The following is a 14,005-nucleotide window of genomic DNA, read 5'->3' on the forward strand; positions in this document are numbered from 1 at the left end:
AACACAGCCCACCTAGATCATCGTTCTCCACTCTGGTTGCCCATTAGAATCACTGGGGAGTTTCTAGAGCCCCTTGGCCCAGGCCGTACCACAGACCAATTAAACCAAAATTTGTGGGAGCTCACCGGGTGATTCTAAGGTTGAATGCAGCCAGGGTGGAGAATGCCTGCCCGACGGGACACCCAGTCTGATGCACAGAGCCCAGGGTTTGCTTGTTGGCTTGGTCCGGTGCCTAAAGTTAGGGCACATCAACGGAGATTATTCTTTTGTCCCCCAAACCCAATTATTTCAGCCTTCATGTGATTTGAGGGGTCTCTTATATAAACAGTATAGTCAGGCCGGGGTGTTGGTGTAGTTTAGGACTAGAAACACTGACTCTGAGAATAAATATTACAGAATCAAAACAAACAAACATACACATCCCCCAGAGTGTCTGATGGCTTTCTTTTTTTTTTTTTTTCAATAACTTTTATTTGGGGATATTTTAGATTTAACAGAAAAGTCACAACCCTTAGGCCCTTCACCGAGTTTCCTCCATCATTAATATCTTACATTACTGTGTAAGGTTAATATGGTACATTTGTCAAAACTAAGAAATTGACTTTGGTATATTACTAATAACTAAGTTGTGGATTTTATTTGGATTTCATCAATTTTTCTATTAATGTCCTTTTCCAGTTCTGGGACCCAGTCTAGGGTACCACAGCATTTTGTTGTCATGTTACGATGGGTTTTGAAGACTTCGCTGGACTGTGAGGTCTTAGCTGCTTCTCCAGTGTCTTAACTGGTCAGGAGTGCTCTGCTTATGTGCCTTGTTGATGTTGCTGTGCCCTGAGAATCTGAATTCATTTTGTCTTACTCATTCTTGGCTTTCAGGACCTTGCATATCTGCGCCAGGATATGCTTTCATTCCCTCTTCCTTTCAGAAACTCCCTTTGGAATGGCTGGAAATAAACCCCTCTCAACTCTCCAGTGTGTACAGGTGGGGACCCCAAGACATGAGATGGGTCAGAGCTCTTCTTAGTTAATGCTCCCTCCAGGCCATTTCTGAGAAATGACACAGCAGCACGGAGATGGTTTTTTTTTCAAGGAGCCAAGCTACTAGGAACCCAAATCGGCAGACTGATTTGACAGTCAGCCCATGTAACAGGATAGTCATATATAATATTAAATGTGAACTGATTTCTTCACACCTTTTTCTGTAGGGTGGATTAAATCCAGTTTCTCTCTTGGGATTTCAAGAGGATAAGTAAATTGAAGGGAAGATTGTAAATATGTTAATTGAAGCAATGGACAGAGTGGCTCCTACCCTCCCCTAGACGTGCTTCCTTGATTTGATCCAGGACTGCATGTTCCCTTAGTTTTCTCTCTTCCCCCATGGTTGCTCTTTCTTTGTCTCCTTGGCTGCTTTCTCCTCTTTTCTCCCCACCCTCTTCATGGTGGAGGGTCCCCAGGCTCAGTCCTTGACTCTTCTCTCTGTATATTAATTGAGATCTCATTCAGTCTCATGCTTTGAATACCATGTAGAAGCTGATGACTCCCAGATTCACATCTCCAGCCCTCTCTCCTGAAGTCCAGACTCGAATATGTATTCAGCTGTCTACCAGATATCTCTCCTTGGCCATCTGCTGGATAATGTCAAATTCAGTACCTAGGAAGCCGAATTACTGATTTTCTCCCCAGGCCTGTGACCACTCCCGCCCCAGCCTTCCCCATCATAGCTGTGGCAGCATCATCCACTCTCTCGGTGGCTGGAGCAAAAATCCTTGGGGCCATCCTCATCTGCTTTCTTCCTTTCACACCTCACAATCTGTTCTGTTCATGAGGAAGTCTTGAAGGTTCTACCTTGAAAGTATATCCAGAATCCACCACTTCCCAGCACTGCTACCAGCCCCCTTGGGGTCACCATCACCTCCCGCCTGGACCACTGGGTTAGTCTCTTAGCTGCCCCCTACAGCCAGAAGGATCCTTTTCAAATAAACATGTACCCACTTCTATATATAAAACGGATAACCAACAAGGACCTACTGTAGAGCACAGGGAACTCTACACAATATTTTGTAGTAACCTATAAGGGAAAAGAATCTGAAAAAGTTATTTATATATTTATATAATATATAACTGAATCACTGTGCTGTACACCTGAAACTAACACGATATTGTAAATCAACTATACTATAAAAATAAAATAAATCAGATGGTGTCACTTCTCTGTTCAACAAGGGCTTCCCCTGTCGTTCTGAGTAAAAGCCACTGTCTTCACCGTGGCCTGTAAGTTCTACACTCTCTGACTCCCCTTTGGCTCTCCGACCTCATCTCCTCTTCCTCTTCTGCCCCTGGTTCACTGAGCTCCAGCCACAGGGCTTTTTTGTACGAGCTCACCTTAGGGCCTTTGCACTGGCTGTTCCTCTGCCTGGAAGCTTCTTTCCTGGCTGTCAGCACGGTCACCTCGCATAGATCTTTATTCCAAGTGTCACCTTCTCAGTGAGGCTGCCCTGACAACCCTCATAAAAACTGCAGCTTCCCACCGCTCGTGATTCTCTACACCTTGCTGTTTCTTTTTTCTTTAATGCTTACCACTGTTGAACATACTCTCTGTGCTCATGAGTATTTCTTGTTTGTTGCCTGTCTCCCTCCACCAGGTTGTGAGCTCCGTGAGGGCAGAGATTTTGTCTCTTTTATCTGTTGATGCTAAAGAAGAGTGTCTGGCACAAACTAGTAGTGTGATCAATATTCGTTGAATGAATGAGTAATTAGGAACTATGAAAAGGGCTAGGAATGCACTTACAGATGATAGAAGTAGATCAGCAGCTGCTAATATTTGTTGAACCCGGACTTCTTGCCATACCCAATGCTAAGGGCTTTACATGCTTTTGTCTTATTTAATCCTTACAAGGATGCCAAGAGATAGCTACTCATAATATTCCCATTTGACAGTGAAAGAAACTGAGGCATAGAATGTTTAAATAAATTGTCCAAAGGCACACAGCTGGGAAATGATCCACCTCTAGTTAGCTTTAGGACCTGCAGCCTCTAACTAATAAACCTAGAGGAAATTATGGAGGGGAAGTATGCAGGGAGACGGGGAAGCATATTTCATTGTTAGCAATGCTCTTCTCAGAGTGTCTGCATTTAATCTCAGTGTATTTACTGCTAATTTTTAGATAAGGGAGGCTTTGGCAGGTAGTTAATCCTACACCTCCAGAAGTGCATTCTGTGTCCCTCTTTTTTTTTTATTGTTTAGACCCAGATCTTTCTGTCCCTTCTGGAAGTGGAAGCCAGTGGGCTTCAGTCCAGGCGGACGTTTGGTGGTTTCCAGTATCCTTTTCCAGGACAACACAAGGACACGTCCTTTGGGGAAACATAAGTGGTGATTCCCCTCCCCCACAGGAGGGTGCAGATCCCTGCTCAGCCAGTGATGCATCTTAAGGATTCTTAGGAACTTGACTGACTGCAGGACATCTACTTCCCTGTGCTGTGGTCCCTCGGGGGCCAGGCCATGGTTCCTGGACTCACTTCTAGGGCATGTCTGCTTCTTGATGCCAGGGTGGTCCTTGCCCTCTGGGACATGAAACACTCATCACCTGTCAGAGGCTCTTCTCAGGTGTCTGGCTGGATCTTGGGGCCTGAGCCTAGACCCAGCCACCAGTAGGAAGCCTGGTCTGAGCATGAAGCTGCCGTGTCTTCCTGCTCGGCAACTGCATGAGTTTTCTACACTCTGTAATAAATTACCACAAGTTTAGTGGTTCCAACAACATACATTTATGATCTCAGTTTCTGTAACTTTTCTGGGCTCTCTGCTTCAGGTCTCATCAGGCTGCAGTGGAAGTATTGGCTGGGGCTGCAGTCTCATCAGGGGCTTGACTGGGGAAAGGTCTGCTCCCAAGCTCCATTCGGTTGTGGGCAGAATTCATCTCCTAGGGCTGAGATCTCTTGATGGCTGTCATCCAGGGACTGCCCACACGGTGCCCTGGCAGCCTGGCAGCCAGCAAGGGTAGGGTCTAGCTCTCATCTGCTAAGGTGGAGTCTTACGGCGTCACGTCATCACAAGAGGGATCTCCTATCCCTTTGCCTGGTTCTTTTGATTAGAAGCACATCGCAGGCCCTGCCTGCACTCAGGGGGAGGGGGTCTACAAAGGCATGAACACCAGAAGAGGAAGGTCATTGGGGGTCACCTTAGAGCAATCACGGTCACTGCCCTCCCTCCACCCAACCTCCCCCCCAGTGCTGAGGAGCCCAGACGCTCCCACTGGCAGCCCTGTAGGCAAGCTTCAAGCTTTTGTGGATTTGATACAGTTTTTCACAGGGCTTCTGGCAGGGAGGTGCTTTCTGTGTGACTGTGCCACCCACCCAGCTCTGGCCTCGCCCCTCACAGAGTGCTGACTTGAGGGCTTGGGCATCTGTCCTCAGAGTAGTCAGGGGTCCTTGCCACCCCTCTCCCCTGCAGCCGCTCTTCAGTGTTCCAACCCTTTCATTTTAAACTATGGAGGTAATTCCTGTAAGGCAGAGGAGACCTTTAGTTACTCACCTATTCCTCCAATAGGCATGGCTTTGCTTTCAAGTGACCATAGGCCGAGATGTGAGTTTTCATGTTTCATCTAGAAAATTTATAATAATGCCTATTTTTGTCCACCTTTTGTGCTTCTTTCAGTTCAGATGTAACTGAGTTAATTATCTGATGAAATGAACCAGAGCTGCTTTCCTCCTCAGAGTACTTCTTGTTCTAGAAGCAAAGCTGAGAGTTATTAGATCCTGTACTAACAATTATCCCTTGTGAGTCTAGTGAGTCGGGCCTGTGAGTTGTTTAAAGACAGACCCGTCTTCCCTCCATTCATTTTATGGGTGTTTTACAGAGTGGATACAGTGTTGACTTATTTTATTTTATTGTTTTGCTTTCTTATTGAAGGATTCTTTTTTTTAATTGAAGTACAGTTGATTTATAATGTTGTGTTGGTTTCAGGTGTACAGCAAAGTGATTCAGTCATATATATATATATTCAGTTTTATATATATATATATATATATATTCTTTTTCAGATTCTTTTCCTTTATAGAAAATATAAGATATTGAGTATAGTTCCCTCTGCTATACAGTAGGTCCTTTGTTGTTTATCTATTTTATATATAGTAGTGTGTATATGTTAATCGCAAACTCCTAATTTATCCCTCTCTCCCTTCCCCCTTTGGTAACCATAAGTTTGTTTTCTATGTCTATTCTGTTTTGTAAATAAGTTCCTTTGTATCATTTTTTAGATTCCACATATAAGTGATATCATATGGTATTTGTCTTTGTCTAGCTTACCTCAGTTAGTATAATAATCTCTAGGTCCATCCATGTTGCTGCAAATGGCATTATCCATTCTTTTTAATGGCTGAGTAATATTCCATTGTATATATGTACCACTTCCTCTTTATCCATTCATCTGTTAATGGACATTTATGTTGTTTCCATGTTTTGGCTATTGTGAACAGTGCTGCTGTGAACATAGGGGTGCATGTATCTTTTTGAATTATAGTTTTGTCTGGGTACATGCCCAGGAGTGGGATTGCTGGATCATATGGTAATTTTATTTTTAGTTTTCTGAGGAACCTCCATACTGTTTTCCTTAGCGACTGCACCAGTTTACATTCCCACCAACGTGTAGGAGGGTTCCCTTTTCTCCAAACCCTCTCTGACATTTGTTATTTTTAGATTTTTTGATTATGGCCATTCCGACCAGTGTGAGGTAGTTTGATTTGCATTTCTCTAATAATTGGTAATGTTGAACATCTTTTCATGTGCCTGTTGGCCATCTGGATGTCTTCTTTGGAAAACTGTCTATTTGACTTATTTTCAATGTTTACTATTTTTCACCCTAGTCATTTAAAATGTCAGTGAGGGGACTTGCCTGGTGGTGCAGTGGTTAAGAGTCTGCCTGCCAATACAGGGGACATGGGTTCGATCCCTGGTCTGTGAAGATCCCACGTGCCCCGGAGCAACTAAGCCCATGCGCCACAACTACTGAGCCTGCACTCTAGAGCCATCTAGAGCCAGCAAGCCACAACTACTGAGCCTGTGAGCCACAACTACTGAAGCCCGCATACCTAGAGCCCGCACACCGCAACGAAGAGTAGCCCCCGCTCACTGCAAATAGAGAAAGCCTGTGTGCAGCAACGAAGACCCAACACAGCCAAATATAAATAAATAAAAATAAATACATTTATAAAAAAACAAAACAAAAAAAATAAAATAAAATGTCCGTGGGTATTTATAAATAACCTTGTACAGTCTGGTGTTAGTCCCTGTGTGACAGCAGCAGGGATTTCACATCCTATTTTCCTCCTCCTATTCCTGTCTTTGTTGTTTGAGATCCCACACGATGCATATGACAGTATCTTGACTAAGTCTTCTCTTTCAAAAGTCTGGAATCTTCTGATTTAGTTCATCTTAGCATGTCTTTTGTTTAGGGTGGGGAGAGAGTAAGAACATGGGGGAAAAAGGGAGAACATGAGTCTAATCTCTGATGAAGTTTTTAGGCGAGAAGGCTGGAGTTCAGAATTGGTTGATTCTTTTTTCCCGTCTTGCCCCTAGGTTCTTCATGACCTTTTTTTTTTTCTTAGATTCCATATGTATATGTGTTAGCATATGGTATTTGTTTTTCTCTTTCTGACTTACTTCACTCTGTATGACAGACTCTAGGTCCATCCACCTCACTACAAATAACTCCATTTTGTTTCTTTTTATGGCTGAGTAATATTCCATTGTATATATGTGCCACATCTTCTTTATCCATTCATCTTTGATGGACACTTAGGTTGCTTCCATGTCCTGGCTATTGTAAATAGAGCTGCAATGAACATTTTGGTACATGACTCTTTTTGAATTATGGTTTTCTCAGGGTATATGCCCAGTAGTGGGATTGCCGGGTACTAGAGAATGGACTTGAGGATATGGGGAGGGGGAAGGGTAAGCTGTGACAAAGTGAGAGAGTGGCATGGACATATATACACTACCAAACGTAAAATAGATAGGTAGTGGGAAGCAACCGCATAGCACAGGGAGATCAGCTCAGTGCTTTGTGACCACCTAGAGGGGTGGGATAGGGAGGGTGGGAGGGAGGGAGATGCAAGAGGGAGGAGATATGGGGACATATGTATATGTATAACTGATTCACTTTGTTATAAAGCAGAAACTAACACACCATTGTAAAGCAATTATACTCCAATAAAGATGTTAAAAAAAAAAAAAGAATTGGTTGATTCTTTTGCAATTAGTTTATTCCAGTTTGGCCTGTTTGGAATCAGTTGATTCTTTTACATTTCAAAAGTATGCACCTCAGTCCCTACCCCTGAAAGGATATGTTAGAGAGAAAAATAAAATAAATTATTGACATTTGCTTACCCAATCACAGTTGCGCACTTGGGGAAAACCAAATCCTCTTTAATTTTTCCACTTTTGAATTTCGTGTGAATCATATTCAGATGGTTAATGGCAGCATAAATTGCTTTGAATGATATATAAGACTCCTAGAAATTCATCTTTAAAATATTATAGCAAATAGGCATTCAGAAACTGTTTATTTGGTGGGATATGTGTGTCTCAGGAATTCAGTATGAAGATGCCCGTCCTGGCTACACCTGCTCTCACAAGGGCTGCAAGGGCCCCTCCTTGGTAGGGACCCTCCTAAGTCGGCTGGGAGGGTCCTGCTCTGCCCTCGGCAGTAGAGAGTTGCTGTACACGTGGTGTGAGCCCTGGAGAGCCCGGCCCTGGTCTCCAAGTCCCCCTTCCCACGAGGAAAGGGCACAGTCTGCTGACCCTTCACTGATGTTCACTTCCTGTTGTCTGACGTCCGTCAGGGCCAGCCAGTCACCTTCAGTTTCTGACAACCATGTGGCTCCCAGGAGTCCCTCAGCCCCATAGTGTCACCCAGGGGTCCCTCAAAGGAGTGACACGGAGTGGTGGGATTTCCTTCTGGTGACCACTTGCTGCTGTTTGTCCCAAGTGCACCCAGCATTGGGTCACATGCACATCTATATGAGGGGGACGGGGAAGCAGCCCCACCACCTGGTGGGGGGGCGGTGATGGGGGGCAGGGCACTCTGGACGCCTCCGTCTCGACCGCAAGGTGTTCGGTGTTTGCTTCAGACAGCCCTTCACGTCCGCTGTCATCCCAGGATTTCTACTTCAGTTGCCTTATATTCTTTTCTTCATGCATCTTTAGTTTTGCTAGATTTTGTCGGCTTGCCCTCTGTAGGGGTTGAACCCTTTAAAAGTCTTTTAAAAATTAATTTTTAATTTTCTAAGTGATACATGAATATATTCTCTTCCAAAAAAGTGAAAAAATTAGAGATACAGCCAAAGTCACTTTTGATCACTACCACCATCCCTGCCCGATTCCCACACTGGCCCTCACCATCCCCCAGAGGTCACTGCTATTATTGGTTTGCCAATGGGAAATATACATTACTGGAGTGTGTGTGTGTGTGTGTGTTGTTTAAGGTATAAACCATATTGTACTAAACCCATCATTCTATAATGATGTGTTTTCCTTGATGATATGTCTTGGAGGTCTTTCCATGAAGTATTAATAGGTCCCTCTATATTATTTGAGTTGTTAACCATAAATTATTTTTTCAGAACTGCCTTTTTGACAGTTACTTTCAGGAAAGAAATTAGGATTTCATTCAACACCCAGTGATTCTTTTTTTTTAATATATATATTGTGCAAAATCTTAACTTGTGCGTGTGTGTGTGTTTCTCTTTTCAGATCTCAGAACACTGATCTTCACAATGAAGGCTACATCTTGGAATTAGATTGCTGTTCTTCCCTAGACCACCTGACAGACCAAAAAATCATCCCAGAGTTCATTAAGAAGGTGAGTGCTGCAGTCAGGGTGCAATTGAAAGGGCTGGCCGAGCGCTTGCCTGAGTGAATGGCTGGGGGCTGGCTGAGGGCAGGTGGGCTGCACTCCCCAGGCCTGTTCTGACTCGGGACTTTGGGTGGCCTCATGGGGGGCAGTCCACTCCCACTCAGGCTGGCCTTGGCTCTGGAACAAGGTGGCTTCCCCTCCTCCCAGGATGGCAGACCCTGTGTTTTTAGGGCTGGAGTGGCATTAACAGCTGACAGGCCTGCCGGCCCACTGACAGGACCCCCTTCAAATCCTCAGGGTGGTGTGAGCCCCCCAGATCCCACCTTCCACTCCCCCTGTGTGTCTTCATTGTCACGAGCCCCCTTTCTTTCCTAGAGCGGGAGCGTGCCACAGTCCGGTGACCACTGGCATGCGATCATTCCAGGGAAAATTGCCTCATTGCAGGGGGTTCATTTTCTGCCCTGAAATATGTCTGGTTTTGAACTTCTCTTTGAGCCATATGAGGTTTCCTGCCTAATTGCAGGGTGCGCTGAGTTTCAATACGCTGACGTTTACTGCAGGAGGAATGTCCTTGCCCAAACCGGGGCTAAGTTCATCGCTTCATGCTTGCCTTGTCCTCCCCTTCCCGGTCTCCCAAAATAATTGGCAGTTCCCCATCATGTAGAGGTGATTGTGGTTTGTCTGAGATCCAGTCAATCAATTAGTGAATTCTTTAATAAATATTGTTGGCTGTTGTCAGGCCAGAAATAGTACTAGGTGCTGGCACGCAGAGAACAAAATAGCTGTGGTCCCTGCCCTCGTGTCCTCACAGTGAAGGCTCTTCTGAACCCGAGAGATGACCATGACCAGGAGGGAAGCAGCAGACAGACAGGGTGTGGTGTGGGAATCGGGGGGGCGCCTCGGGCTGCGACAGTAGGATTAGGCCTGATGGGGCCGCAGTGGGCGGGTTGGGGTCCCTCCGAACAGAGGGAGCAGCATGTGTGAGGGCCTGAGGGGAATGAAAAGAAGATCAGAGGACCTTTGGCAAGAAGGGGGCCATGAGGGGTGGAAGGAAGGGCCAGGACTTGGCTGTGAAAGCAACAGGAGGCCGTGGAGAGAAGTTCTGCAGAAAAGTGGAATAATTGGATGGTCCCTTTAAACAACCAGTGATTCTTTTTTTTTTGGTTCACTCTCTGCCTCCCTCTCTTCAATATTTGTGGAGTGTTCAGGCTCTACAAGGCCCTGGGAATAACCACTCGGGTATGATGGGAGCCGAGACCCGTAGCCCAGGAATCGGATGACCTCTTAGGTCAGACATTTGGGTAATTTTACTAGGACGATGGAGACTCTTTCTGCTATGGTAGAATTCAGATCATTTTTAAGAAGTGGGAGGAAAAGCAGTTTTAGTTGACACATGCCTAAGCCTGAGAATATGGGTGCTTTCATAACTCAGAGAGATGTCTGTATAAATAGGGCCATCTTCTTTGGATTGCTGCAAATAAAATGTTCTCATAAACTTGGTAGGGGCATTCTAGAGATGGGATTTACCCCGTGATCTGAGCACTGGGGAAAAATAGTTGTAGAAATGGTTTTGTAATTAGACTCAGATGCTTGGAATATTTGAGGGGCGGGTTGATAAGACGAGGGCATCGGCTCTGGCCATACTGTCAAACAGGCTCTTTTAAAAACATGTGATTTGGCGCTTTTGTCTTAACCAAACCAGATCACTGCGGGACTGACCCGTTGCCTTGTGGCCATCTCAGGTCGTAAACAGCCTGCTGAGTGGACGGACACTCAGATGCCGTGTGTCTGCAGCGCCTGCGGTGCAGGTGGGCGTCTGTCCCACAGAGGACAGAACCTCAGAGTTACGGTTTATATGCCCTGAAGGACATCAGCCACTTTTGTGTTAACTTTTACTTTTATCCCAACATTCTTTTCCCCCCACTGATTGTGTGTGTGTGTGTGTACACATGGCAGTATCTCATGATTTATTCAATAATTGGTTAAATCGATCATTGACACCTGCTCATTCTATGTTTGTATAAGAATTCTGTTTTTAACATTAAAAAAATTATTTTTTTTATTGAAGTATAGTTGATTTACAATGTCGTGTTAGTTTCAGGTGTACAGCACAGCGATTCAGTTATAAATATGTATATGTATATATACATGCATACATATATACGCACACACACACATATTCTTTTTCATATGCTTTTCCTTTATACATTATTACAAAATATTGAGTATCGTTCCCTGTGCTATACAGTTGGTCCTTGTTGTTTATCTGTTTCATATATAGTAGTGTATTTATGTTAATCCTAAACTCCTAATTTATCCCTCCCCCAACCCCTCTTTGCCTTTGGTAACCATAAGTTTGTTTTCTGTGTCTGTGGGTCTATTTCTGTTTTGGAAATAAGTTCACCCGTATCCTTTGGTTAGATTCCGCATATAAGTGACACATGATATTTATCTTTCTCTGTCTGGCTGACTTCACTTAGTATGATAATCTCCATGCGATTCTGCTTTTAACATTTTGAAGATGATACACTTTAAAGCCCACTGTGCCCTCCTGCCCCTGCCTTACCCTGGTTTTCAGATACAAATGACTGAGTTCAGGAAGACTAGACAACTTTCACACTCGGGTAGCACTGAGATTTCTGAGCCAGAATTGGTCTCCAGATGTGTATCTCGGAGTCTCTCACCTCTTTTTCTCTCGATAGAGACACAGTTCATGGTTGCGGTCAGCAAAGTGGAAGGGAAGTTCCCCACTCTGGAGAGCCCAGGTGTTGAGGTGGCCCGGCCATTTGGCCCTGCCCTGTCGGTCCGTGGCCGGGGGCTCCACCTGGGAGGATCTAGTGTTTCTGGCTGTCACTGCTGGCTGTGGCTCTAGTTCTAGGCCAGTGGCCATGACAACCAGGAGAAGAGGTACAAAATGTTGGGACTGGGCCCCCTTCCCTTTGCTCCCCTTTTCTGTTGTTGGACATGATTTCTGGAGAAAACCCCACCTCTGGTGCAAAGAGGAGAGGAATGGGGGCCTCTCTGCGAGGTCAACAGCTGTTGCAGCTGATGGCTGAATTGCACACGTGTGTACATTTTTCTGTCATCACACGGGTAGAAGACTGCAGGAGTTCCCTGGGAAGAAAGACAGTAAAAATTATTTTGTGTATTTTTAGTAAATATTTAATGAATAGCTTGGTCCCTATATATGTATACGTGTGTGTGTGTGTGTGTGTGTGTGTGTGTGTGTGTATAACAAGTGGTGACACTTGCTAATTGCCATTCACTTAGGCCAAGATGAAGCTGTGTCACTGGCAGCTACTGCCTACAGCCATTCCTTTTTTATCTGGGTCATTATTTTGTGTGAAATAATGGCTCCTGTCCCTATGACAAGTAGATCCATCTTACGATGAGAGGGTAATTAACTCATTTTGTCACTGTGCCATCATCCAGGATAAGCTCATATTCTTCTCTGCACAGTCGAATTAAACTCAGAGTGATTAGAATTTTTCTTTTCTTCAGAACAATGCCTCAGTGTTGTTTTTCCACCAAATGTTTTAAATTAGCAGAACCTTTGGATAGAGGACATGGATGGAGGGAGGGAAAGGAGATTTCATTATTTTCCACAATGAGGAAAAATAAAGTCATTTGTATCTGTGTCATGTAAAATTAGCTGAAGATGCCGTAATTCACAGCCCCCCTCCGTCACGATTTCACACGGAGGGTGAAGGGAGCTGTATAAGAAAGATGACTCTCTTCCTTTCCGTGTGGCCTAATGATGCTCTGAGCAATTTGCCTGATCAAATTAAGCCTGGGCTACTGCACTGTGTTTTTCCCTCTGGTACCCTGCTGTGCTCCATCCAACTGACCCTTTATGTAAATTATTTATTATGGCCCACAGAACATTTAAGATACAGTTTTATGGGCAGACTGGGAGAGAATACATTTTCCAAAGCCCTAGAACCGAACGCCCGAGAGACAGCTGCAAGGCTGGGAGAACTCCGGTGCTGCCTCTGTTCCTTTGAGACAAAGGTTCAGCCTGCCAGGGAACTCCCAGAGAGCCTGTTTCGTGTGGCTGGTGTGTTTGTGGGACCCTTTGGAATGTCTGTTCTCCAGAGTTCCCAGAGGATTGTAAAGAAGACAGGGTGATACGGAATGAGGAGTCTACACGTTCATCTTCGAATGACTTTGCATTCTTTGGAGCTTCTTGGGAAAGTGTCTGGATGTTTCGAAAGCACTTTAAAGTTTGCCGAGTCATGGCACACGTTTTCTGGTTGGTGCTGCACAGTATTTCTGTTCTGGGGGCCACGCTGGCAGTGATGTCTCCCTTCTAGACCGGAGGAGACAGCTCAGAGAGGACGGGGGCTTTGCCAGGGGCTGGGACTGCAGAGCGATGGGGCCTGGCCTGGCGTGCCATGGTGGCGGGGGGGTGGGTTGGCCCCAGCGGGTGCCCGTGGAGCTGGGGAGGAGCAGGAGGGTCTGTGGCCGGGTGGCCTGGGAAGGCTGTGGAGACGTGAGCTAGAGGATGGGGGCTCTGAACAGCAAGTGATGGGCGCTGGCGGAGGTGGAGGGGCCTGGTGGACATTGCTGTTCCTGGTGTGGACGGGAGCATGGAGGAAAGGCTCAAGGCTGAGAAAGAGCCACGTCCTGATTGGCTGGAGTTTAGGAGGGACAATGGGAGGAGGAAGGCTGTTCTGGGCACGGTTCTTTTGGTTACGTGAAAGGGAGCCCTGCTCAAGCCAGCTCAGGTGAGTTGGGGGTGGGGAGAGAGGGTTCCTTCCTCTAAAGATACAGGAAATGGCCTGGGGTCTCAGGCCCCAGGAGCAAGAATTCCCCTGGGGCAGGAATACAAGGGAAAAAAAAAAAAGATGAATTGGTCTCTCTGTCTGTATTATGTGCTGCTGGCTCCTATTTATGCATATATAGGTTAATTTGAATTTTAAATGGGATTTTACTGCACAGAGGGAATCCCCCTAGATGCCAGGCAGACCCTGTGCTGAGGGGCTGTTACAAGCACTATACGCTTAACCCTCATCTCTCCCTTCTGAAGCCTTATCCCCATTTTACAGGTGAAGAAACTGAGGCACAGAGAAACTATGCAGTTTGCCCAAAGTTACACCTGGGAAAGGGAGGACTGGGGTTGGAACCCAGCCTGTCTGGTCCAGGGGCCACACTCC

The 14,005-nt window shown here is 45.5% G+C and overlaps 1 protein-coding gene across 2 annotated transcripts in view; it reads left to right on the plus strand.

Annotated features, from left to right (window-relative positions):
• Positions 1-14,005, plus strand: part of RFTN1 (raftlin, lipid raft linker 1) — a 200,027-nt gene that overhangs the window by 95,977 nt on the left and 90,045 nt on the right. For both annotated transcript variants that reach the window (XM_082459292.1, XM_082459291.1), the window contains exon 4: positions 8,747-8,855. In XM_082459292.1, coding sequence (XP_082315418.1) covers positions 8,747-8,855 — 109 coding nt within the window. The remainder of the gene's footprint in view (positions 1-8,746; positions 8,856-14,005) is intronic.

The sequence above is a fragment of the Balaenoptera physalus genome (genome assembly GCF_965194825.1).
Source record: "Balaenoptera physalus genome assembly, chromosome: 4".
NCBI classification, from domain to species: Eukaryota; Metazoa; Chordata; class Mammalia; order Artiodactyla; family Balaenopteridae; genus Balaenoptera; species Balaenoptera physalus.